The sequence below is a fragment of the Corylus avellana genome, chromosome 11 (assembly GCF_965113065.1).
Source record: "Corylus avellana chromosome 11, dhCorAvel1.hap1.2, whole genome shotgun sequence".
In the NCBI taxonomy this organism is placed as follows: Eukaryota; Viridiplantae; Streptophyta; class Magnoliopsida; order Fagales; family Betulaceae; genus Corylus; species Corylus avellana.
The window spans coordinates 5,741,828-5,768,591 of record NC_142500.1 but is presented as its reverse complement, the minus strand read 5'-3'; the positions used below and the strand labels follow the sequence as shown (position 1 = coordinate 5,768,591).

At 37.1% G+C, this 26,764-nt stretch overlaps 1 protein-coding gene and 1 pseudogene across 1 annotated transcript; one reads left to right on the top strand and one right to left on the bottom strand.

Annotated features, from left to right (window-relative positions):
- The first annotated feature begins 2,635 nt into the window (after positions 1-2,635).
- Positions 2,636-12,744, top strand: LOC132165519 (heat shock 70 kDa protein 17-like). The gene is made up of 14 exons (XM_059576121.2): positions 2,636-3,657; positions 4,463-4,695; positions 6,705-6,864; positions 7,836-8,081; positions 8,203-8,339; positions 8,480-8,816; positions 8,971-9,132; positions 9,423-9,497; positions 9,589-9,689; positions 9,839-9,908; positions 10,315-10,371; positions 10,493-10,554; positions 11,872-11,944; positions 12,102-12,744. The coding sequence occupies exons 1-14, from the start codon at positions 2,896-2,898 to the stop codon at positions 12,312-12,314; spliced, it is 2,688 nt and encodes an 895-aa protein (XP_059432104.2). The 5' UTR covers positions 2,636-2,895; the 3' UTR covers positions 12,315-12,744.
- A 5,169-nt stretch (positions 12,745-17,913) lies between these two features.
- Positions 17,914-26,764, bottom strand: LOC132165773 (DEAD-box ATP-dependent RNA helicase 53, mitochondrial-like; annotated as a pseudogene).

Genomic DNA, 26,764 nt, shown 5'->3' with positions numbered 1-26,764 from the left:
AAACGACACAGTTTTGCATAACAGTCCATGCCAAACTGTGCCGTTTTGCAAAGGGTCCAAGTGCCTTATTTAATAAATAATAAAAAAATTCTTATTACTCACGCCGTTAGACTTGCAAGATGGAAACCAAACGGCAAGTTCCAGAGGAGGAAGAAACCTGCAAAAAAAAACACACGATTATGAAGATTCCTAAAAAAAAAATAACAATAGTGAAAATTCAGCAACTTTTTGCACATAGATTGAATTAAAAATTCCCAAAAAAGTTGAAGTTAAACGGGCTCTGGAATTGTGTTCGCTCTCCGTCGTTACCCATGAGGCTTTACACATTGGGTCTTGACTCTCGGTGACTATCACTGTCGTCGTTTTGCCGGCGGCCGTCAACTTCTTCTCCATCGTCGTTTTTGTCGTCGTTTACAGTTGCGGAATTGAAGTTTAATAACGCCATCATATTCACTAGCGATCACTCTCTCCCTTTCACTGATTCCATGGCCGCAAGAAATGGCAGGGTCCTCCTTGTTTGCAACCATTCCTTCTTTCAGGTTCTTCATCATCACCATCATTCTCTTATACCCATTTTGCGAGTGTGCACTTTCAGTGGTATTAATGCTATTTAGTTCACTTCATGCCAACATAAAAGAAAAGAAAAAGAAGAAGTTCTAAAACTTTTTTGGGGATTTTTAATTTCATCTGCATGCTGAATTTCCTTTTTTTTTTTTTTTTTTTTTTTTTTTTCAGGATTCTTCATAGTCTTCTTTTTTTTTTTTTGGAGGTTTCTTCCTCCTCTGAAACTTTCCTCTATGCTCCTCTGGAATTTGCTGTTTGGTTTCCATCTTGCAAGTCTAACAACATGAATAATAAGAATTTTTTATTATTTATTAAATAAGGCAAAAAGTCTTATTTTTGACTCTTTGCAAAACGGCACAGTTTTACATGGACTGCTATGCAAAACTGTGCATAACAGCTTCTATGTGGTAGTTTTCACTACTGCATAGAAGCCAGATCCCCCAAACCCATATCGAGTATAGAAATCATTAACAGTAGGGTAGGGAGTAGGGATAAGGATCTTTACATTTTAAATCCGATTCATTTCCACCTGCTAGTGTATTTAGAAAGGTAGTCTAGTCTAAAAATTTTGGACAATTTTGTCTTTCTAAATGCACTAACTGAAGGAAATTAAGAGAATTTAAAATGGAGATGATCATTTTCCAGAGAACTAGGGAGTCGAGACAACTTACAAAAGTCATACATAAGGTGTCACCCGTGCGTGTGGTTAGAAAAACCTACTCTCATTATAAGTTGTCGGTGGCGGTGGATGCCAAAGAGTAATGTTACATTTACTCTTATTTTTTTAATATTTATTTTGCATACTCATAGGTAATTTTTAAAATAAAATTAAAAAAATAAAATTAGATTAAAATTTAGTAATAATTCATCTCGTATTTAATGATAGTTTTAAAAGCCAACCATAAATATATAAAAAATAAAAATAAAAATAAAAATAAGTGTACTATTATTCTTTCAAATAAACGAGAGTGTCTAAATCATCTCTTCAACTATATCCATCCAGGAAAGTGGGATTTCATTTTCAGATCCATAACCCATAATCCCGTGAGGGAGGCCTATTACTATTAGGACTGGGCCTTCTGGTCATAGTCTACATGGCCTACCTAAATTGCCCGCCCAATTTGGATGGAGTTGGACGAGGCATATATTGGGTTCAAAGTTGCCATACGACGAGATGAGATGAGATGAGATAGGCTTTCAAGGTTGGGCCTTGGAAGCTCGGTCCATAAACAAAGAAATAGATAGATTGAGTTTTGTTTATTAGCAGGATACAACGGACGGTTGGATCATGAATGATTGTCACATGTGAGCGTGGCGTTTTACGATCCAATCACGATATGACATCACCCACGATTAAACATTTGGTAATTAAAGGAAAGATTGTTTGCATTGTGACTCTTTCTTTTGTTCTCCGATCTTCATGAAAATGATTAATAATAATAAATAAGCAAGCGCACGTGATGCCTAAAATGCACCATCTGCCTCGTGGATTTACCCAGCCAACAAAAGGGGAAAGCGGGTGCAAAATCGGAGGAAGGGGCAAGATCTGTTGCGTAAGAAAAATGATAAGGGCACAACTTAAATTTAACTTTGGTTCAACTTTTTTCTTAAGTTTAAACCAAAAATTATTTGTGGAGGAGAGAGAAAGCCTTGAACTAAAGAAAGAGAGGAAAATTTTGTTTAGAAATTGGACCAAAGTTGGATTTGAGTTGTGACTGTATCACATCTCGTTGCGTAATATCAAGGGAAACGAGTGGCCTAAACGATTCCCGAGGCTGCATCTCCCCCTTTGCCAAAGCAGAGTAAACCAATCAACAATTTTGTCCCCAATTATGAGGGGTGGGCAAAAATCCGCCCAACCACCCGCTCCAATCCACCCCGCCCAGATTTTAGCTTTTTATTTTTTTGTGGGTATAGGTTGAATTTCTTCCAACCTATGTGGGCCGGGGCGAATTTCAGATATAGGATTTTTTTTTATTTTTTTTTTAATGCGGGTACCTGCCCCGCCCCGCCCACAAGTACTAAAAATTAAAAAAAGTAAAAAACCCTTTATAACGTGTTCGGCTCGTCTATGAGCTCGGTCTTGGACAAGAAATTCTTCTTGGCGAGTTGACCCAAACACAATTTTCTGAGCCGGTCGCAAGCTCGAGCAATGAGGTCATGAATAATTAAAGGGCTGCTCAAGCTCGTCGGCTCGTTTACAGCCCTTTTTCTGACCAAAACAACACTAGATCCTGAAAGTTCGTGCTATTTTTGCTTTGCTGTTATAGCCAACCAAACTAGCTGTTAAACTCTTTGTTTTCTGCTACTCAGTGGCTCGCATAATCCAGAATGGCGTCCAACATGTTCAAGCTGGTGCTAGTCTTATCAGTGCTTTTCGTTGTATTTTCACGGTCCCAATCTGCGGTTTCAAGCATAGATCTGGGCTCCGAATGGCTAAAAGTTGCGGTCGTGAACCTAAAACCCGGACAGAGCCCAATCTCAATCGCGATCAACGAGATGTCGAAGCGCAAATCCCCGGCCTTAGTGTCATTCCAGTCCGGTGCTCGCCTCCTCGGCGAAGAAGCTGCTGGGCTTGTCGCCCGGTACCCCGATAAAGTCTATTCTCAAATCCGCGACATACTTGGAAAGCCCTATAATTACACAAAAAAATTTCTGGATTCGATGTACTTACCGTTCACAATTATAGAAGATCCTAGAGGCGCTGTCAATTTTAAAACCAATGATGAAGCTTCCATTTATTCAGTTGAGCAGTTACTAGCGATGATTTTGGGTTACGCGGTGAATTTGGCGGAGGTTCATTCGAAGGTGCAGGTGAAGGACGTAGTGATTACGGTGCCACCGTATTTTGGGCAAGCGGAGCGGAGAGGGTTGCTTCAGGCGGCGCAGTTGGCTGGTGTTAATGCGCTTTCATTGGTAAATGAGCATTCGGGGGCGGCGTTGCAGTATGGCATCGATAAGGATTTCTCAAACGGCTCGAGGCATGTTATATTCTATGATATGGGTTCAAGTAGTACTTATGCTGCGCTCGTGCATTACTCGGCATATAGTGCTAAAGAGTATGGGAAGACTGTGTCAATCAACCAATTCCAGGTGAACTTAACTACAACGTAAACTTTGGTAGGAATAGGATGGAAATGTGTTGCAATTGTTAAGTCTGAAACTGTAATACTTGGCTAGTTAACTAATAAGTTCATTCCAGAAAATGGTGCAGACTATACCGAGAAAAATATTTTGGCATCTAAACATGACCATTTTGACAAAAGAGGAAGTGCCGTTAGGAAACCAAACCACCCCCCCCCCACCCCCCCCCCCCCCCCCCCCCAAAGTGGAAAAGTGGAAAAGTGTGTTGGAAATTTGCTTGTAACAATCAAAGCTACGTTTGTGCTATTCACATATAATACCATTGGCTTTCATAAACTATTCTTCAACATAATGGTTTTGGCCCAAGACTTAGGGTATGTAAACAAGTGGTCAAAGATTGTAGTTCCAGGAGAATCAATTTATGTTGAATAATGTCTTGCAATGTATGTTATTGCTGTAAGTTTTCTAATTAGACGAACATATGATGGTCGGGAGTTTGATAATTGTTTTCCTCATTCATGGTGCAGATGGGTAACAATACCAGATTCTTGGAAGAGTTTAAAATTGATGGACAATGTCGATGGTTTAGATTATGTTGGCTACTTTTCTTTGATAGATGTCAATGAAACCACTCTTTACTTCCTTAGACTTCATATAGTAGCTTTTAGTCACTTTGATTCTTACACTCCGGATCTTTGATTCTAAAACGTCTGTATTTGTTCTCTATACTCTTTATTGTGTCATTGTGTCATTGTGTACACACTTGCATATCTCGGTGTTTTTAGCCTGCTGTAACCTCATACGTTGTGTGCAGGTCAAGGATGTTAGATGGGACCCAGAGCTTGGGGGTCAGAGTATGGAATTACGGTTGGTGGAGTACTTTGCAGATGTGTTCAACGTACAAGTTGGAAATGGGGTTGATGTGCGCAAGTCTTCCAAGGCAATGGCTAAATTGAAGAAACAGGTTAAACGTACAAAAGAAATTCTAAGTGCAAACAGAGTGGCTCCAATATCTGTTGAATCCCTCTATGATGATCGGGACTTCAGGTAGGTGAATATTTAAGCAAATTATCCAATCCTGGCTTAAAAAGTTTATTATTATGTTTTTGTTCTATATACTTGAAGAGAAGTGATTTGACTGTGCAACACAGTCAAGAGAGCTTGTTTTGTGATGACCTGGTGAATCCTGTCTTAAGCATACGATACAACATCTTAAGGGTCCCTTTTCATCAACCAAAGATCAGTTGAACAAATGAAATTTTCCTAATCATTTACACAAATTCTGGATTCATGTTTGAGATTTTGAAACTTTTATTTTATTATCAATGAGTTACTATTGGTAACTATTTGTAGTACCTATTAATCATTAATTGTCTCTAAAGCGTAAGTTGAAAGAAAAATTGTGAATTTAATATTCTAAACGTATTTATTAAGAATGCTCTGCTAAATTTTGATTGAGTGTATGTTAGAACAAATTTTATTGGCTTCAATCCTCAATTACCTGAAATCCACTGTCACTTATTTTTTATATGGATGAAGCTTTGATAACCGTTTCCATGAATATGCAGCATTTTGGTTCTTGAAGAATGTGATAGGTTGTCCAATAAATAACCTAATAGAAATTTTGTAGACATTTTTCTTTTCAAAACTGTTTAGGTAAATGTTATGAACTTACTCGGAAAATATTTTGGTCATCTAGTTTTTATTTTTTGTCTATAAACTAAGTATTTTGATTGTCAAGTTTTTATTTCACGTCTGCTAAAAATCACCATAACCAGATTAACTTTATTTCATGTCTGGAACCTCATGTTGTTGTTTATAACTTACTTCTTGTACCGACTGGTGTGTTATAAAAGACTATGGCAATGTTAGGATGGGTAAATGGCAGTGGTTGCTTTAGTTCAAAAAGTTAAATGCTCTCCTTTGTAAAGAGTGATATGTTTCACTAAAATGATATGATTTCTTGTATATGAGAATTAAACTCATGTTTCATCTTTTCTTTTAATTACTATACTAGTTTTTATTCGAGATACTTACAAAATCTCCACCACTCCTGCTTTTCTTTTCCATGTTACCTGGACTTATTTCTTTGTGACAATTGCCTCTCCTATTAAAAATAGCCACCTCTATTCCCTTTTCTTGTTCTTTTTGCTCCTACTAGCTAGGTAGCTTCTTTTGGATACTTCATGTGTACCTGTAGCGCCTTACATTTTTAATGAAATCTCGATCATTTATAAAAAAAAAAAAAATGAAATACTTGATTTGAAATAATGCAGCAGCAGTATTACATGTAGCATTATATGACGTTCTACTAAAACAAGTGAAGTACGCAAATCATCATTGATTTTATGGTATGTTGTCAAAGAAATGGATGAAGGTAGGGTTTCAAAAGGGGTTGAACTGAAAACTCTTTTGCATCATCATCCATCTGAATTGGTACCCCACTTTGTTCCATCCATTTGTGATATAGCAAACCTAATTAGGATTATTTTTATTTATTTATTTTTTTTCTGTTACTATAATCTACCTTAATAACTTTCATATGTATGCATATACATATTAACCCCAAGGGGTGGCCTAGTGGTTGAGGCTTGTGATCTTAGGGAGTATCACCCCATAGATCCCAAGTTCGAGACTTGCTAGGTGCAAACTCCGCCTTAAGGCCACACCCCCTAGTGTAAAAGCCAGCGATTTACCCTGATCCGTGTAGGGAAACTTTCGAGAGTGCGATGGTGATCCTTCCATTTCTTGTCTGGTAGAGCCCTGTGGCCAGCAAGTATTTGTAGATGTCATCTTGAAGCCTCTTTTGCATTGGATAAACAATTTGTCTTCACTTGTTGGTCATTCTATAATTGCTTATGCAGGTAGTAGATATGAATTTCAATATGCTTCTTGATATTCCCATCTATGCATTCAGAAAATAGTTAAAGTTAAATCGTTGACATGCCTATCTTTTTCCCTGCATCTCACGATTATGCATACTGATAGTTGGCCCCCAAGTAATGAAACTGAGCAACTATTAGTAGTTTTATATGATTACTTTTCCCCTCCCCCAGGAGCACCATATCTCGTGAGAAGTTTGAAGAGCTCTGTGATGATCTGTGGGAGAAAGCTCTTGTTCCTTTGAAAGAAGTGCTCAAGAATTGTGGTTTGAAGGTGGATGAGATATATGCGGTGGAATTGATAGGAGGTGGTACTAGGGTCCCAAAGTTGCAGGTTTGTACAGTCTTCATGAAAAATGTACTCATGGCACACAATCTTATGTCATTTCATGTGGAAACAATAATTGCTTCTGGTTAGTTGCATAGGATGCTCAATTAAGATTGGAGTTCTGATCTCAATTCGATTAGAGAATTATATTGATTCACTTGTTCAGTCAAAACTTTTATCTCGTCACATGCTAGTGTTAAGGATTCATTCTCCATTTTTTACTTTTATGTGTCAATTGGATTTTGACTTCTCGATATATTCATTTCTGAACTATTAGGTTATAAGTATATTAAATCAATGATCAATCCTTTGAAACTCTGTCAAAATTCTTATTGATTCATTGGGGATTAATATGAAGTATTTGTATATAGTTGAGCACTATTATGTTTAAAGGATTAAGTAATTCTTTGTGGTATAAATGTAAAAAGTGCTGCACAGTATACCAAATCTTTGTAGGGATTTTTTTGTTGGTTTAAAGAGATGAATGCAACTTACACTATTTGTCGTACACATATATTTTGCAAGAGAATCATTCAACTGGATATTTTTGTGATCATAAAATGTAATTTAACTACATGTTAATGTGCTTGCAATTGCATGCAATTGTGTGTGGGTTTCATGATGCAAGTTATGGGGTTTTAAATTGCCAGAATGAAGGTGCTTGGTAATGTTTACCCTGCCAGTGTGCATATTAGGTATCAGTTTAATGTCACTTGATCCTAATGTGATTTGTTATATATTGATGTCTTAATGGTTCAAAATATTTGATTCTGTGATCCATATTAGCTCTTGAAATAATTATATCTAAGCTCTACTTAGGCATTCTCTTATATATTTCATGTGTACTAAGGTTGCGCCCCTCTACACTTTTTAATATATACAATATTACTTATAAAAAAATAATTATTATATTCGAGCTTTCGTTCGTTTACAGAGGATGAATTGAAAAAAGAAAATATATGTTTCTTTAATAACAGGCCAAGCTCCAGGAATTTCTTGGGAGGAAAGAGCTGGACAAACATCTGGATGCTGATGAAGCTATAGTTCTTGGTGCAGCCCTGCATGCTGCAAATATAAGTGATGGAATCAAATTGAATCGTAAGCTTGGAATGATTGATGGCTCTTCCTATGGGTTTGTTTTTGAGTTAGACGGCCCTGATCTTATGAAAGACGAGAGCACTAGGCAGCTACTTGTACAACGAATGAAGAAACTTCCCAGTAAGGTAAATAACAAGCCAATGTGAATTTATTATGTAAGAGATGGTGAAAATTAGATAAATATTTCAACAACACTACTCTCCCTCTCTAACTTTGCTACTTTGTTTGGGCTTGACTATGTAATAGATTTTCAGGTCCATTATCCACAACAAAGATTTTGAAGTTTCACTTGCTTATGAGAGTGAAAATCTTTTACCACCTGGTGTTACCTCTCCCATATTTGCTCAGTATAGTGTGTCTGGTTTGACAGATGCAAGTGAGAAGTAAGATTAGCAAATTCTTGAATCTTATGTTGATGTTCCTTTGCTTTGATGCTTGAAGCAGTGGCAACCTTTTCTCCACACAAAAGCTTCAGACAAATTCTTATTTGGATTTATGTATGTATTGTATCTATATTGTTCAGGTATTCGTTGCGGAATTTGTCTTCCCCCATCAAGACAAATTTGCATTTCTCTCTCAGTAGAAGTGGAATTCTTTCTTTGGATCGAGCAGATGCTGTTATTGAAATCTCAGAATGGGTAGAAGTTCCTAAAAAGAATCTGACTCTGGATAATTCAACTACTTCTCCCAATATATCAATTGAAGCTGATGCAAAAAATGCTTCTGAAGAAAGTAATGACAACTTGCATGTTGATGGCGGGGTTGTTAACACATCAAGCTCCAATGTAGAAGAAAATAATACCATTGATCTTGGTACAGAAAGAAAGCTGAAAAAGAGGACGTTTAGGGTTCCACTTAAGGTACAAACAAGTGATTGTCTTAAAATGTCTTCTTGGTAGTTACTATTAAAAGTCCAATCGAGGACTGAATATTATTTTTTTGAAAAATTATTCTGATATTTAGTTTCCGTTTTGCTCATTTTTCTTTTTGATTTCTTTAATTTATTATTTGTAGATTGTTGAGAAGACAATGGGGCCTGGAATGTCTCTTTCGAAAGAATCTCTTGCTGAAGCTAGGCAAAAATTAGAAGCATTGGATAAAAAGGATGCAGAGCGAAGAAGAACTGCAGAGTTAAAAAATAATTTGGAAGGATATATTTATGCTACTAAAGAAAAGGTTGAAATTTTTTCTTCAATAAATTTAACTGTTTTATTCATTTAAGAGTAATGTATTAGATTTGAGCATACCTCGTGATGGCTTTTGAAGATCAAATGTTACTTGTATTTACTCCATATTTACCCTATATGGGTTTCATTCTCTTTTGTTTAATTCATTTATTAATTTTAATTTAGTATACATTCCTTAGGCTTCACACGACATATAAAAGAGGCTTAAACATTTTTATATGATGATCTGCTTGCCTTCTGCATGTCCCCCAATTGATGAGATTTTTTTATTTGTACCAGCTTCAATCATCTGAAGAGTTTGAACAAATTTCTACTGACAAGGAACGCCAATCTCTTAATGAAAAGCTTGATGAGGTTAGTTTTTATTTTTGAGCAAACTCATAATGCTTGAAATCATATAGGTCTCACTTGAATTTTTTTACTTGAACAATTTGTGTTGCCTCAGGTGCAAGAATGGTTGTATACAGACGGTGAAGATGCTACTGCTGCAGAGTTTCAGGAGCGCCTAGATATGTTAAAAGATGCTGGTGGCCCCATGTTCTTTCGGTATGTGATGTCTTATAAATTTATAATAGGTTGTAGTTGAAATTAAGGCATTCTTGAGTAGAACTCAGTTTGAGTATGTCGGATACTAATATAAACAAATTTAGAGAAAGCTTGATGTGATGTTTGAACTGATGTATTTTTGGGTCTAGACTAAAAGAGCTTACTGCACGGCCAGCAGCAACTGAACATGCGCGAAAATATCTTATTGAGCTTCAACAGGTACTTTCTTTTTTTTTTTTTTTTTTGGTTTTCAATTTTCGAACATTATGAAAATTGTCCAAATTTGTTTGAGAACTTGGCCATATAAAATACATGTTCCAACAAAAACCTCTGAATGAGTGGAAGAGTAGAGTGACAAGGTTATTTGACATGATATGTTTATCTTTTCTTTATATGCAAAAATATTTTCACAAAAGGTGACCATGCAAGCACGTAACAATTGTCTTTCACTTTCTTCCTTCAAAATGTCTGTCTGGTAGATTAAAGACCCAAAAATGTCGTAGTTTTTTAAATGGAATGGCCATGAATCTTTCTTCTCCAACTTTTCTATTTCCTTTGTTGCTTTAATTAGCTATGAGATAATGTGATCTCTGCATTGACGATTTTCTTTCCTGAGCATCTGCAGATAGTACATGGCTGGAAGACAAACAAATCTTGGCTTCCTAAAGATAAAATAGATGAGGTGTTCAATCGTTTTACTCAATTGCATTGTCTTTATGAATCTGTTTTCAATTTGTGGGATGACTCCTAGTTGTTGTCTTGTCTTGCCTTGGTATGGGAGTTGATATGTTTGGTAAATTCAGGTTTTGAGTGATGCTGACTCGTTCAAGATTTGGTTGGATGAAAAAGAGGCTGATCAGAAGAGGTAAGTTGTTTATGTTCTTGTTCTGTGTTACTTTTATTTCTTTTAACTTTGTTGCTGTAACTTTTTTGCTTATGGCAATCGCTCCATGTATTCATGTACAAAAAGGAGTCGTGCAAATGGCTGCATCATGGTGAATAGTGTAACGAATACATACCTCACTTAGTCATATAGAAGAAGATTAGGCCCCAATGACTGCTGTTTTGAAAAACTAAATGCTTCAAATTGGTATTGGCAGTAAGGGTTAATTGTCATTCTGATCCGAATCAGATACTCTTTATGAGCTTTGCCTAAATTTTGGAGTCTGCTGGCTTCTAACCATATGATCTCATCAGATTTTGGTCAGGATCCACCTATTGTGATTTCCCTATGATAAGAAAATATTCTTAAATCATCCTAATTGAATATGTTCCAGCATTTAATTTGCGTACCACTTTAGAGCATTTCCATCACATGCTCTAAACCTCTCATATTAGCTAAAATATAGCTAATATGAGGCCTTTTTCGGTTCTAGCAGATTTGTGTTACAATAATCTACTTGTAGAGTATCACTGTAGCAAAATGTTTCATTTTTTTTTTTTTTTTTTTTTCTCATTTCATCCGGTGGTGAGAATGAGTGGTTGAGGAAGAAATAGTGAGATAAAAAAATAAAATAAAATAAAATTGAGAAATAATATTTAAAAGAAAGTAGAGAAGACAATAGAGATTTTTTTTTTGATAAGTAATAATCAAGTTTTATTAAAAGTAGAGAAGACAATAGAGAATTTGTTGGAGTTGTATAGAAAAAGCCGTAGCTAGAGTAAAAAAGTGTACTTTTTGGTTAGATATTTTAGACAAAGTTGCTGGAGATGATGCTCTTACTTATGTTAAAATGGAAAAATCATATGTTAAGTTCTTTTCCTTTTTATTTATTTTATTTCTTAAATTTTCAGGATCTCTCCAAATAGGAAACTTTTCTAATTTTTCCGAGTTTTTGAAAATTTGTTTTTCTTTTCCTTACTTTACCGGTTCTCATGTACACTTTTTGTGTATTAGAGTTAGACCCCCTTGCACCCCGAATGAATTTAATTTGGCATAGGAAACTTGAAATGGGCATAGAGATGTTTATTGAAAATGTAAAGGGCCTTTCATTACTTTTTATTTGCTTCTAGATAATTGTCATCTTAACATGAGATGACAATCAGGACTCGCGGGATGGTAGATTTCAGTCGAGTGATCCATTGCACAGAAGTATTGTTGATTGGATGGTGTCATCCACGAAAATCAAAATGTGATTCTATATATACTAAGCTGTTTTTCCTTTTTCTTTCTCTCCCAAAGGACCTCTGGTTTCAGTGCTCCGGCATTCGCGTCTGAAGAAGTATATACGAAGTTATTCGATTTGCAAGACAAGGTAGTGTTCTAATTCCCCACCTTTTTCTTATTAAGGAAGTAATTTATATAGCGTTACCACATATTTCTATACCTTGGTCATACCGTCTTCCATAATTAGTTGATTTTTTTTATTTTTATTATTTATTATTTTTTATTATTATTATTTTTTTTTTCAGGTTACTAGCATTAATAGAATTCCCAAGCCAAAGCCTATAAAGAATGAAACTGGGAGCAGTGGGGAGAATGCGACTAATCCCAACATGACTTTTGAGGAGAATTTTAACCAAAGTGGCCAATCAACCAGAGACCCTGACGTCTCGTCGACTGAAAAAATTGACCTGGAACCCAAGGTTCACGATGAAGAGCCCGAGGTTTACGATGAATTATGATTGATGAAGGATACAATTAGGTTCTCATTTTTGGGTTATCTACCTATAGAGTTGGAAAATATGAAAGGGATATGAGAGATTATATACCGTTTATTTTAAAAGAATAATGAAACTGAGAGCAGTGGGGAGAATGCGACTAATCCCAACACGACTTTTGAGGAGAATTTTAACCAAAGTGGCCAATCAACCAGAGACCTTGACGTCTCATTGACTGAAAAAATTGACCAAGAACCCAAGGTTCACGATGAAGAGCCCGAGGTTCACGATAAATTATGATTGATGAAGGATACAATTAGGTTCTCATATTTGGGTTATCTACCGATAGAGTTGGAAAATATGAAAGGGATATGAGAGATTATATACTGTTTATTTTAAAATTAGATTGTAATACACTTTTGGCCCATGAAATTTGACATATGTTTGAACTTCATTCTTGAAAGAGGAATGCTATTTAGGATGCATTTGGAATTGTAAAGAAAAAGTAAAGTTCGGGAGTGCATTTTTTAAAAAATTGCGATTTGAAAACGTAAAAAAATGCGTATTCAAATTGCAAGTTAAAAAAAAAAAAAAAAAAATGATTTAAATGCTAAATTACAATTTTGCTAAATGTCATGTATTTAAAAATCGTGTTTTCAAAACGAATGTTTTAAAGTTGTAATTTTTAAATTGCACCTTTTGAAATTACAAACACAAATAGACCCTTAGTAAATTGCTATATAATGGGATGACATACTAGTGACAATCAGTTTTTATTTTTATTATTATTATTTTTTTTATAACTAATGGTGATCAAATGGCTAATTTTTTACTGCAACGTTTTCTAGTTGTATGATGAGTAATGTTCAACGTAAAATAAGACTCATGTCCCTAGGGTTCCTTCCAAAATTAATATAGATTTGAAAATCATTATTTGATCAAAATTTAATAGTGATTTTAAAGTCATATTAATGTGTGAGGACATGAGTCTTATATTTAGTGTTACTCGTATGACAGTTGTATAACAGTATACTAAATAACATTATTCTTATTAAAATATAAGATATTTCAATATAATTCTTCAAATATGACATCAATTACATCGTTTTTTTAGTAACGCTTGATTTTGTCATTGAAATGGTTGATATGATTCTATATGTGGCATGCAAGATGATCATGTAGCATATCATGTCAATAACTACTGAAAATATTTTATTTGACTAAGAATTTTATCTTGAGTAATAGTGTTACCACAATGGTATATGTGACCACTCAACATACCAAGATTTTGGCCATACAAGATCTCATTTCTAAATGTATTAAAGTGATATATGAGTAATGCTAGAAGGAAGACTCTTTTTTGAAATCAAATCATTCTCATTAGATAAAATCAAGTTGATGGAGCATGTTGCTCCATCAAAATAATATCTTGAATACAATCAGGAACCTGACTAATCCAAATCTGATTTATTTCAGCCATAGTTGCTCTTTTTGAAAGAACATGTGCCGCTTGATTCCCTTCCCTACGAACAAAATTCATACGCCATTGCTGAAAGCTCGTCAATTCTGCTTTAATATCTTCCACCATTAAGCCCAACCTGCTCCAATCTTCTCCCATAGAATATACCCCATCCACCACAAGCTGTGCGTCACTTTCAACGATCACCGAATGGAAGCCCATTGTGTGACATAGACGAATAGCCATCAAGACAGCCCCAGCTTCGGCCAGAGTTGGATCCAGATTATCCCTTATTGTCTTACATTGTGCTGCCTGTACCATCCCCCTTTCATCCCTCACCACTGCTCCATAGCCCAGCCACCCTTTCATTTTATTCAACGAAGCATCGCAATTCACTTTCATCCACCCACCATCAGGAACAGACCAGCGCTGCTGTCTTTGGTGTGCAGATCGAAATTCTTTTGCCTCCTGCTGTCCCGACGCCGCAGCAAACTCCTCGATTGCTTTTGTAGTCTGCTTCACTAGAATATTAGGGTGTACAAAAAAACCCCCATGCACCACTTCGTTACGCCTCAACCAGAGGCGGCGAGCGATCCCTGCAAATTGAACTATCTCCTCCATAGAGCATTTTTCAAAAACATACTCAACAATCTGCAAAAAACCTGCACCCGAAGCTTCACTCTTTTGTAATTGCTTGGGTCCCACACACCACACATCTTGAGCAGCAGCACATTGCCAAAGGGTATGACAGGCAGTTTCCTCTTCTATTCCACATATAGGACATAAGTGATCTTCAACTATCTTCCGTCGATATAAATTCTGCTTGGTTGGTAAACTTTCATGACAAGCTCGCCAAAGAAAATTCTTCTCTACATTAGGAATTTTCAGTGCCCATATCTGCCTCCACACCGTACTAACTCCCCTGTGAGAAGAACTTTCGGCTACCTCTAAGGCTTCTAGCTCCCTTTGAATATAGTAGGCGCTCTTCACCGAAAAGAGTCCATTTTTTGTTCCCCTCCATATGCGTACATCATCACCTGAGGAGGCGCTAACCGGAATGGACAGAATGAGCTGGACATCCTCCTTAAAAAAGAGAGTTTCCAGCAAAGGGAGCTTCCACCATCGTGTGTCCTCATCTATAAGTGCAGCAACAGTAGCATTTGTGTCCAGCAAAGTTGGCCTTGATTGTACCATAAAAGTCGAGGGCCGGGGCAGCCATTTGTCCTTCCAAATTCGAACCTTCGACCCATTCCCAATCCGCCATATCAAGCCCTCTTTGAGTAAGCTACATGAGTGATGAATGCTTCGCCATGCAAAAGAGGGTCGGTTACCAAGCGTGGAATCTAGGAGATTACGCCCCTTATAATATTTAGTTTCCATAATTTGGGCAAGGAAGCTATTTGGCGAGTGCCATAGTCGCCATGCTTGTTTTGCCAAGAGAGCTATATTGAAACTCCGAAGATCACGGAATCCCATCCCTCCATCCTTCTTCGACCTTCCCATACGATTCCAACTCATCCAATGCACCCTTTTTTGGTCTTGATGCCCCCACCAAAAATTTTGCATAAGAGAATTTATCTCCATACACAAAGATTTTGGTAGAAGAAAGACGCTCATACCATATGTTGGAATTGCTTGAATGACTGCCTTTAACAAGATTTCCTTTCCCGCTTGGGAGAGGAATTTTAGCTTCCAATCTTGCAATCTTGTCCATACCCTGTCTTTAATACTCTTGAAAGCCGCCATTCTAGAGCGTCCCACCAAGGCCGGTAAGCCTAAGTAGGTATCATACCGTTGCGTTACTGGAATCCCAGCCACTTCTACAATCTTCTTCTTCTCCTCATGAGAAGTATTATTGCTAAAGAAAATAGCCGTTTTGTTGCAATTCAGCCGCTGACCCGATGCCTCTTCATATCTCTGTAAAAGCTGGGTTAGATGATTCCATTGAGAGAGTGTGCTCCTGCAAAAAAGTAAGCTGTCATCCGCAAAAAAGAGATGGCTTACTCGGGGTCCTTTTCTAGATGTTGGAACACCCGTAAGCGATCCCACCCTGTTTGCTTCCGACACCATGGAACTCAAGGCCTCCGCACAAATAAGAAATAGGTAAGGTGATATGGGATCCCCTTGCCTTAAACCTCTTGTTGGTTGAAAGCACCCACTTGGAACCCCATTCACCAAAATTGCATACTGAACCGTTGTCACGCACATCATGATCAACTGAATCCAGCGTGTTGCAAACCCCATCCGTCTCATAGCTGCTGCTAAAAACTGCCACTCCACCCTATCGTAAGCTTTGCTCATATCTAACTTAACCGCCATAAACCCCTTCTTACCCTTCATTCGGGAATTCATAGTATGTAACGTCTCATAGGCGGCCAAGATGTTATCAGTTATGAGCCTCCCTGGTATAAAGGCATGTCCTCCTTTTGTTATCTCAAAATTAATGTGGCTTTAAAAACTACTATTAGATTAAAATATAATAATCATTTATCATAAATTCAACAGTGATTTTAAGAGTCACAACAATTTTAGGACACAAGGAAGACATGCTATTCCTTCTAGCATTACTCATTAGACAAAGACTTTAGGAAATGATTTTTTTTTTTTTAAATATATTATTATTTTATTTTATTTTTTATATGTATTCGTAGTATTTTAGTAATTTTGGTACAATTCCAATAAGAGCCCATGTGTTGTCACCAAAACTTAAGAATAGGAATAGCTATTCCATTTCACATTATTTCATTCCTAGTAATAGCTATTTATTTTCCTAATAAACTTACCATTCCGTGTACCAGAGAACAGGCCATGACTGCAAGTATGCAAGAGAACCAACTAGTTTAAAAGTTCGACAAAATAATTAAATCAAAAGTACACCAATAATCTTCCATATATCAACTAGCATATATGGAGGGTGTTTGACAAACAACAACCCTTTACGACACTGTTTATAGTTAAAAATATTAAAAAATAAAATAATGATTGATATAAGAAAATAGAAAAGTGGTATTGAAAAGTGAAAAAATTTTGTTTTGTAATGATTTTTTTTTATTTGAATAGTAATAAAAAGTGAATGATGTGATATAAAAGTGAAAATATATTGATGATTTTTTTATAAAAAATGAAGTGAATAATGTGGTGTAGTAAGTAGTTTAACAAACAAGGCCATGATGGTCATTTATCATTTTTCCCTTTTCCTGTTGGATCCCATATACATGATATAATTGTTTACCCTGTCAGACATTCACAAATGTATTGAACACCATTTTCACAAAAGAAATGCTTACACTCACATTCTCAAATGCACTCTCTATCATGACACTAAAAATTGCCACTAAATTTTGAATTAATTACTATTGAATCTAATAATAATTTTAATATCACGTCAAAAAATGTACACTTGGGAGTGTAGCATTTCTTGTTTCACAATAGACACTGCGGTGATATGTAAACATTCTCATCAATTAAGTACTGAGATAAAAAGGAAAATAAATAAAGAGGCCAAAAGAGGAAAAAAAAAAAAAACTAACTATTTCAAAATAAATTACATAAGAATAAGATGCGATTGTTCTCTTTAGATAATGACATAGCTTGAATATAAAAAACAAAATATCTCAACATTCACTACAAAAATTTGATTTTTTTTTTTTTTTTTTTTTTTGTAATGGACCATTAGTGACGTGTCAAGCTTGTTGACACGTTACTAACAGTTAGTGACGTGTCATTAGTAACGTGTGTGGTGGGTTAACAAATTAGAAGTTACTAATGGGAATTTAGTGATGTGTCAAATTCTGATACGTCACCCTTTAGTGACGTGTCAGAAATTGACATGTTACTGAAGAGTTAATAAGTGTTAATATTACGTCTTAGAGCTTACTAGAAATATTAGCTTCTTGCAGGTAAAGGATCCCTATAAGCCACTTGCCCCTCCCATGAAACACTATAAATCAAATAGAATCATTCTCTCAGCAATCATCTCCGCATTGAGAGCAATCATCTCGATTGTTTCCTTACCTGCCATTGGAAGTATCCTATTGTTACTGGCTGCCCCATAACTTAAAAATACATCAACAAATAAAGACAAATTAAAGAATAAAGCAATCATCTAAATAAACTTCCAACTTTTCTTGTGATGAAGAAATGTAAGCGTACCATTCAACAAAGTCAGAATGCTCTTCTCCCAGTGTTCTGATCATCATTGATTCTATCATCCCCAAAGCTGCCAAAACGTCTAGTACGAGAATTACTGAAGCCACTGCTGTTTTGGCTTGATAGGTTGTCACCAAATCTACTAGAACGGCCTGAACAAAAGCCCCAAAACCACCGGAACGGTCTGAACTACTAGAATCGCCAAAAGCACATGAACTACTAAACCCAGAACCACTAAAGTTCCCAGATCGGTTTGAGCTAGAGCGAGGAAAACCACCTCCGGATTTGTGTGAGCCAGAGCCACCAAAGGAACCAAAACGTCCAGAGCTAGGTCCACCATATTGACTTGTTTGACTAGAGGAATCTCCATAGCCACTGCTACGACCAAATCCAGGACGCCCTTGACCACTAAAGCGGTTAAAAGCGCTATCACCAAACCGACGATCCCTCGTACCTCCATGAGAGCCAAATCTACCACCACCACCCATGTCAGCTAACATGTCCCCACTTCCACCCTCAACAACAATTTTGGGTAGCTGATAACCAACAAGTATTCAAGCAATCCGTCTAACATAAAACATCTGCTAAGGTGCAAATCAGTCCCACACTAAAGATTTTACATGCACATGATTGTTCGTTTCGTTAGAGAGAGGTCTGTTAGTTATTTTGAGAGATTTAGGTCACACCAGTGGTAGGATTTAACTCGTTCTGTTTGTCTATTTGTAGGATTAGCTACTTATGAGTACTTCAGTCAGCAATATTGTATATGTCCTCATGCATGCATTGTGTAAAATATGCACATGTATATCTACGATATGAAAATAGCTAGTTTGCTGCACATGCAGTTCAGAGTAAACCAACAATTCAGATCGGTCATAGAATTCTAAACACAATACTTTCAGAAAACTACTTTCTCACTACTTTTGATCGCTCCTCCTTATCATGTAACATGGTGCTTCACAACCAGATAAACACTATTTCTCAACCAACATATGGTGACATCTATTATCTACTCAAAAGTAAAAAATATTATCCACATTGCTATCCACGTCCACAACAAAATGAGAACTAAATTCTTGTGTGATGAGGTAAGTTTGTGTGTATGACTTTGCATCAAGCATATAGACCCCACTGGTTTAACAAGAGACATACATTTCATTCTTAAAAGCATTCTACCTATATTCTATCTAATCAGATTAACATCCAATTATCCATGTTAAATAAGAAAGAAAGAAAGCATCACATCACCGCCAAACAGTTCTTAAACTCAGAGTGAATAAATAGGATGATGCAAATGGAAATGGAGATAAATTCTAACCTCTGTAAATCTGCATCCAACGTCTCGCTCTATAACTCTGACAGCCCTTGCCTGGTCCTGTGTGTAAATAAGGACAGCACTTCCTTTCTTCCCGGCACGACCTGTTCGGCCTCATCGATGAACAAATATCTCCGAATTGTTGGGAAGCTCGTAATGTATTACCTACAAGAGATGAGTTTAAATGTTGAGCAACAAAACAAATAGGACCACCAAAAAAAAAAAACACTTGCATGCATACGAAATCTCCCACCCCCCCACACCCCCCCCCCCCCCCCGCCCCAAAAAAAAAAAAGGAAAGAAAAGAAACCCACTAAAATAGAGAAGCAAGCTGGAGAATCCTGAGAAGCAAGGGAGCCTAGTATTTTTAAGATGGCAGATGAATGAACCAACCAAGACAACAAAATAAGGGCACCAAGCACTTAGTTGAAGCGAAATAAAGAATCAAATGCTTTAAGCATAAGCATAAGCATAGGCATAGGAATAGAGTGAATGGAGAAATAAAAGCAAATGGTCACCATAACTTCAACGGTTTTCACTCCATGGAAATTATAATGGAGGGCATCGAAGGCAAGGAGAGAATGAGGAAAGAAAGTAACCAGGGGGCTGAGAGTTTTGATCTACAACACACCTTTCAGATGTGCCACCAGAACATAGAAACACGGCAGCTTTAGGAAACATAAATACATTTCTTCAAAACAGTAGGAGATAAATGGTTAACGACATGACACTTTTAACCAGCACAACCCTTTTTTTATAAATAATCAACCCATATCATTAAAAGCATAAGGCACCCTAGATATACAATAAGTACACAAAAAGGAAGCACCTTACTAGAAGGAGCAAAAAGAAACCAGCACAAGCCTTCAATTTATCACTACAAATTTCAAACTGGAACAAACAATTCAACAATTAGTTCACGTACAGAATAGTTTTTTAGGACAAATTACTCTTTTTATCCAGAATGATATGTCAAAGCAACAATCCCAAGAAATTAGAAATTATACATACTTTCTTCATACACACATGCATACAGACAAATAAATGATAATGAAGTGATAAATTTAAAAAATAAATAAATTTGACAAATGGTAACTGATCAGACAACCATCCAAGAAAAGCCAAAGAAAGGTTAGCAACAAAACATTCAATTGGCACAAGTATTGAGCCAGTTTTTCCAAAACTTAGCCGGCCCAATCAGGAGACCTGCTTGCAGCATGGTCTCATAGATTAGAAATCAAGGATATACTGAATTGAAAAGTTCATGAATCATCATTGTATATATAAACTGCAAAGAGGGAAAAATAAAAAGAATAATACATGCACGAAAAGAATAGGGAGCAGAGAAACAAGTTATAATATATCAATTACAAACTAAGTGGATTAATCTATTGTCAACTAAGAAGGACACAAGTTAATTTTCAGCTGAGGAGGATTAATAATCGCCAAAAAACAATTTACAGAAGAAGAAGAATGGAGAAAAAATCTACCAGATCAACATTAGGAATATCAAGGCCACGAGAGGCAACATCAGTGGCAACTAAAATATTGAAATGCCCATCTCCGAAACCTGCAAGTGTTCTTTCCCTCTGGCTTTGTGAGATATCCCCATGCAAAGCCTCACATTTGTAGTTTCTTCCCATGGCATATGCCAATCGATCAGCTCACGTTTTGTTTGAGTGAAAACAATATATTTTCCTCCTTTTGCATGCTCCTGACAAACAAATCTGATGGTGAGAATGGAAGCAATAGTGAACGAGCTAGGTTAAAACAAGAACTCACAAAGTTCTCTGACCTTTGCAAAGAAGACAACAAAATGAACGTTTAAAAGAATTTAATAAATAATTAATAAAATGACATTGACCATCAAACAGAGAGAAATTTTTTAATATATATGTAAGTTCTGAAACCATACTGTTATCAGAGGTCCAATAATTGAAGCTTTTCCATAATTGCCTGATGCAATCGAGTATAGAGAAATTCCATCAGCCAACTTCTGATCAGAATCTCCAACCTACAGAACAGTTAAGCCGTTAATGTGCTTGTAACCATACACTAGAACCCCAACTTTCTGCAGTTACACTAGATGTCCAAACACAGAACGGACCAGAAAAGGTTTCCCCGTATATTAGTACATACTGAAGCCATGATTCAGAAATACCTTAGTCATAACTATAGACCTCTCACCTCAAGTTGCAGTGACAAGTACTAAAATCATTATAAAATGAACAACATGCGAGATTAAACCTTTTTATCTCCAACTCCTATTCCTGTAATGACATCGACTACGAGCTACAGAATCAAATCAAACTCAAATAAAAGTAACAATACAAGAAAGAATAGAATCGGACCCATCAAGCATACCCTTGAGTGGGCATAGTAAGAACTAAGAGGAGCAAGAGAATGTGAACGTTATTATCTGATGATTGACTAAAATGAAGCCACAAACTCACCAGATCAATTGTTAGTGGATTTTTTAGGTAATTTTGGGTGAGTTTTTTAATCCAAGATGGCATTGTTGCAGAGAACATTAAACTCTGACGATTCTGCGGCAACTTCTCCAAGATTTTTTCAACTTCCTCCTGAAAGCCAACTTGAAGCATCTGGTCAGCTTCATCAAGAACAACAAACTGAACTTCTGACAAGTTCAGGGCACCTCTGTTCAGAAGATCAATAATGCGACCAGGTGTGCCAACAGCCACATCAACACCATAGTCAAGCTGCCTCATTTGGCTTGAGATGGGCGTACCACCATAAACGCAAATTGTATCCAATCCTGGCGCGGACTCATCAAATTCCTTCTCAACCTGGCGGGCGAGCTCCCTTGTTGGAGCCAAAACCAACGCCAGCGGATACCTGCCCTGCCTGTATGGTGAAACATACATAAACACATGTACCTTTAGAAAACAGTTGGAATTCCATCACTCAGCCAAGGGAAAAAATGAATCAAAGAACCGAACCCATGTTTAGCATTGAGCTGAATGATCTTATCCATAATGGGAATTCCAAAAGCAAGAGTTTTGCCCGTTCCTGTTCTAGCACGACCGATCATGTCACGCCTTTGCATTGCTGGTTCCAGAACCGCCCTCTACATAGAAGAGAAATCAAAGTAGAACACCACAAGTAATTGCTACAGGGACAAAGAGATGATTAGTGATTATGACAAGGATAGCCCACTATCACTCCCAGGCTCTACCCGGGGACTGTGGGATCACTTTGCCATTCACTATTTCGCCTAGCGTGAGACTGCTCCAAACCGTGGCAGAGCCAGCATTTTGGTTCAGAGAGGGGGTATTTGACCCCTCTTGACCTCCCTTCCCTCCACCCCTGTTTTAATCCACCTTAAAAAACTCTATCCACCATTCCATTTTTGTTGCAACAAAAAATACTTTTAAACAGCATGTCGGATATTTGCGCAGTACAATAAATAGTAACCAAATGAATAAATATACGTCGCATCATATACTTTAATACTAACATTTTGCTTCAATTCTATAGCCACTCCATACATCTTAACTGCTGTGTACAGTCCATAGCTCTGACATTGCAGAGCTAGCCAAAAGCAAGAAGAAAGGAAGGGACATTTTTAAGTCTATTTTCTTTTCGTCTTTGTTGCACACTCTTCACCTCTTACAACAAATTTCATCGGTATATATTATAGTGCCTGATACTTGTTAATAGTTGTTAACATTTAACCATATAACATTTGTGTGGAAATAATTAAGTGACGGGAAATGATCTAACAAGCTTTCTTTGCAATACAAGTACGTTGTTCACCATCGCTAGGCATATCAACTCCATGTCTGATATATGAAGGGAATTCCATTCCATTTGAGTTCTCAAATCTACTCGTCAATCTTTTCTCTCGAAGCCCCAAATTTGAATTTTTAACAATTTTGCTCACCTATCTTCTATGAAGGGAACTCCACTCCATTTGAATTCAAACCCTTGAATGTCAGAAGGACCCCCATTCGACTCGAAAGCACAAATTATAGTTGTTTTCTCTCGAAAGCCTATATTGAAAAACGTTGACATTTTGAATAAGTTACCATCCTTAGCACCTAAAAGTTATTCCTTGAGCCAAAGACGTCAATTCTTTCTTTTGAATCTCCAACGTGCATCCCATTCCCAACGAAACCCCAAATTTGCACTTCTTTGTAATTGAAACTCAATGGGACTTTGTTGGTTTTTAACTAAATAAGCTTTCTTGGCAATGCAAGTTGCTCTCTATCACCAAGCATATCAATTCCAATGAATGTCTACGTAGAGGGAACTCCATTGCACTAGAGTTCTCAAATCTATTGGTTGATCTTTTCTCTCGAAACCACAAATCTGATTTTTTACCTATTTTGTTCACCTATCTTCTGTTAAGATAAGAATCCTTGCAGTGTTAGAATTGTTGAAGATAAAGAAGTCTGATCACATTATCTTGTAAATATTATCTCTTAGATTAGTTATTCTTTGTAATTCAAATATAGCTTATCTCATTCAAATGTATAGTTTGTTAGGATATAATCTCATTCAAATGTATAGCTTATCTCCTTGTAAAGTCTATTTATATTCATCTCAATGAAACAACATTGGTATCATTTAAACCAGTATTCAAATCAATATTCAAACTTGGTATCAGAGCCATTTTTTGGCTAACCCCACTTCTTCGATCCATCATCAATGGCGCTTACTAGCCCTGCTTCCGCTTCATATGTTTTCCCTAATATCACACAATTTGTGTCTATAAAACTTAAGGGTCCTATGAACTACTTGGGTTGGACCACTCAATTTCTTCCTGTCTTACACCACAATGACCTCCTAGGCATTGTTGACGACACAGAGATTTGTCCCTCAGCTTTTGTTGTTGATGTAGAGGGCAACCCAACAACTGTCCACAGTCAAGAGTATTTGCTATGGCAGAAAAAGGACCAGTTCATACTGGCCTGGATCAACACCGCTCTCACTGAGAGGGTGTTAACAACTGTTTATCGAATGAATGCAGCCAGACAGGTTTGGCTGCACCTGTCCAAATTATTTGCTCCAAACTCACGCTCTCGGGTTACATCCCTCAAGCGTCAGCTTCAAACCATTGCCCAAGGCAATCAGAAATGCTCCAAGTACCTTGCTACTGCCAAAAGTTATGCTGATCAACTTGCTGCAGTTGGGAAAAGTGTTGATGATGAGGATTTAATCTCATATGTGGTTGGAGGACTTAATTCCCCTTACCAATCCTTCATCACCACCTTTAATTTTGTCACCAAGGAGAAATCAATTCCATTTGAGGAATTTCAAATGGAGTTGTTGAACTTTGATCACATGTTGGATGCCCATCAACGTACTGCTCAACCTGAAGGAGGGCAAATTGCTTTCTTTACTCAAAAGTCTAAACAATACTACAAGAGTCAAAGGCCTCCAGTTGGGTAGCAACCACGCTCCTTTCCATCTTAGCAACAAATGATCCCTCCTCAATAGCATATGGTTCCCTCTCAGCAGCAGATGGTCCCCACTCCGCAGCACTACCAGCCGTTCTCAGGAGGTTCTCAACAGCATGTTTCCTTTCCATAAGGATCACACGTTTCTGGTGCTACTGTCCCAAATGGTAAAGCACTGTCTACTACCCCTTTTTCCCCTACTAATCATGTTCCCTGTCAGATTTGTGGGAGTATAAGCCATCAAGCTTTAGACTGCTACCATAGGATGGACTTCTCTTATCAAGGATGTCATCCTCCCCAATTGGCAGCCATGGCTGCTCATACGCATGGCACTCCTGAAATTGAACAACCGTGGTATCTTGACAGTGGTGCTAATCATCATGTGACTTCAGATCTTGAAAATCTGTCATGACAGCAACCATACCATGGAATTGAAGAAGTGACAGTAGGCAATGGAGGAGGTCTCCAGATAGCAAACACTGGTTTTTCCCTCTTCTCCACTTCACACAATAATTTTCAACTAAACAATATGCTTCACTGCCCAAATGCCTCTTCTAATTTATTGTCCATACAAAAATTTTGTAGAGATAATAATTGCTATTTTATCCAAACCGCATTCAATTTTCTCATCAAGGATATGCAAACCAGGGAAATTCTCCTGCAGGGGCCAAGTGAAGCAGGTCTTTACCCTATCTATCTCAAGCAATTAAGTTCCAATAAATTCACGTCCAAAGCTACATTCCTCTCCTCAGCTACGTTTCTGTCTCGTTTTTTTGCTTCCCTATGAGTCACAGCACCTTTTAATGTTTGGCACTCTTGTCTTGGACACCCAGCAGATTTAGTTGTCAACAAACTTCTTCAACAATCTTTGTTGCCTATTTCAGGCTCAATTGAATCCAAGCAATTGTGTCATCCTTGTCATGTTGCCAAGAGCAAAAAATTACCTTTCTTTGATTCACAAAGGATCTCCACACATCCTCTTGAATTAATTCACTTGGATGTATGGACTTCCCCCATTATATCACTCGGTGGCTGTAAATTCTATGTTATTTTTATCAATGATCATTCTTGTTTCTCTTGGATGTTTCCTTTACGTCAAAAATATGAAGTTCTTTCATGCTTTATTAAATTTAAAAGCTTAGTTGAGAATCTATTTTCTTGTAAAATAAAGCAAAATCCAAACTGATAATGGTGGAGAATATGTTTCAACTGCTTTTAAATCTTTTACCAACACGCATGGAATCTTACATCAATTGACATGTCCATATACCTCTAAACAAAATGGCATCTCTGAACGAAAACATAGACATATTACTAAAACAGGTTTATCTCTTCTAGCACAATCTAACCTCCCTAAATCATATTGGGTTGATGCTTTCTTAACTGCGGTATATTTGATCAATCGAATGCCTACCCATGTTTTAGATCACCTCTCTCCTTACTTCAAGCTTTTCAAGAAACATCCTAATTATTCTCTTCTTAAAATTTATGGTTGTTACTGCTACCCCTTACTTCGGCCATATTTTTCTCATAAATTGGACTATAGGAGTAAAATATGCATTTTTATTGGCTATAGTAGTGGTCAAAAAGGGTACCGATGTCTAGATCCCGAAGAAAATCGTGTCTATATCTCCACACATGTGGTATTTGATGAAGGTCAATTTCTAGATAGCAAGAGACCTGTTTCCACTCAACCTGCAACGGACACTTCTCTGGGCATTGTAAATTCCTCATGTACATCTCTTTCTCTTTTAAATTTTAATTACTCTTTACCTTTATCAGATATTGTTCCAACCAAATCCATCTCTAACGACACCTCAACAAATTCATCCTTATCTCCTATTTTGGCCACCAATCATGACTCATCACCTGCTTCGGTCACTCTCCATCTAGCCAACGTCCCAAATGTTTCAGCCCCTTGCTCATCACCTGATTTGGTCACCCACCCTTCAACCAACATCCCAAATGTTACGGCCCTTTACTCATCACCTGCTTTGGTCACCCACCCTCCAGCAAATGTCCCACCTGTTTCGGCCTCCAACTCTCTAGCAAACGTCCCACGCGTTTCGGCCTCCAACTCTCCAGCCAACGTCCCAAATGTTACGACCTCCAACTCCCCAGCCAACAT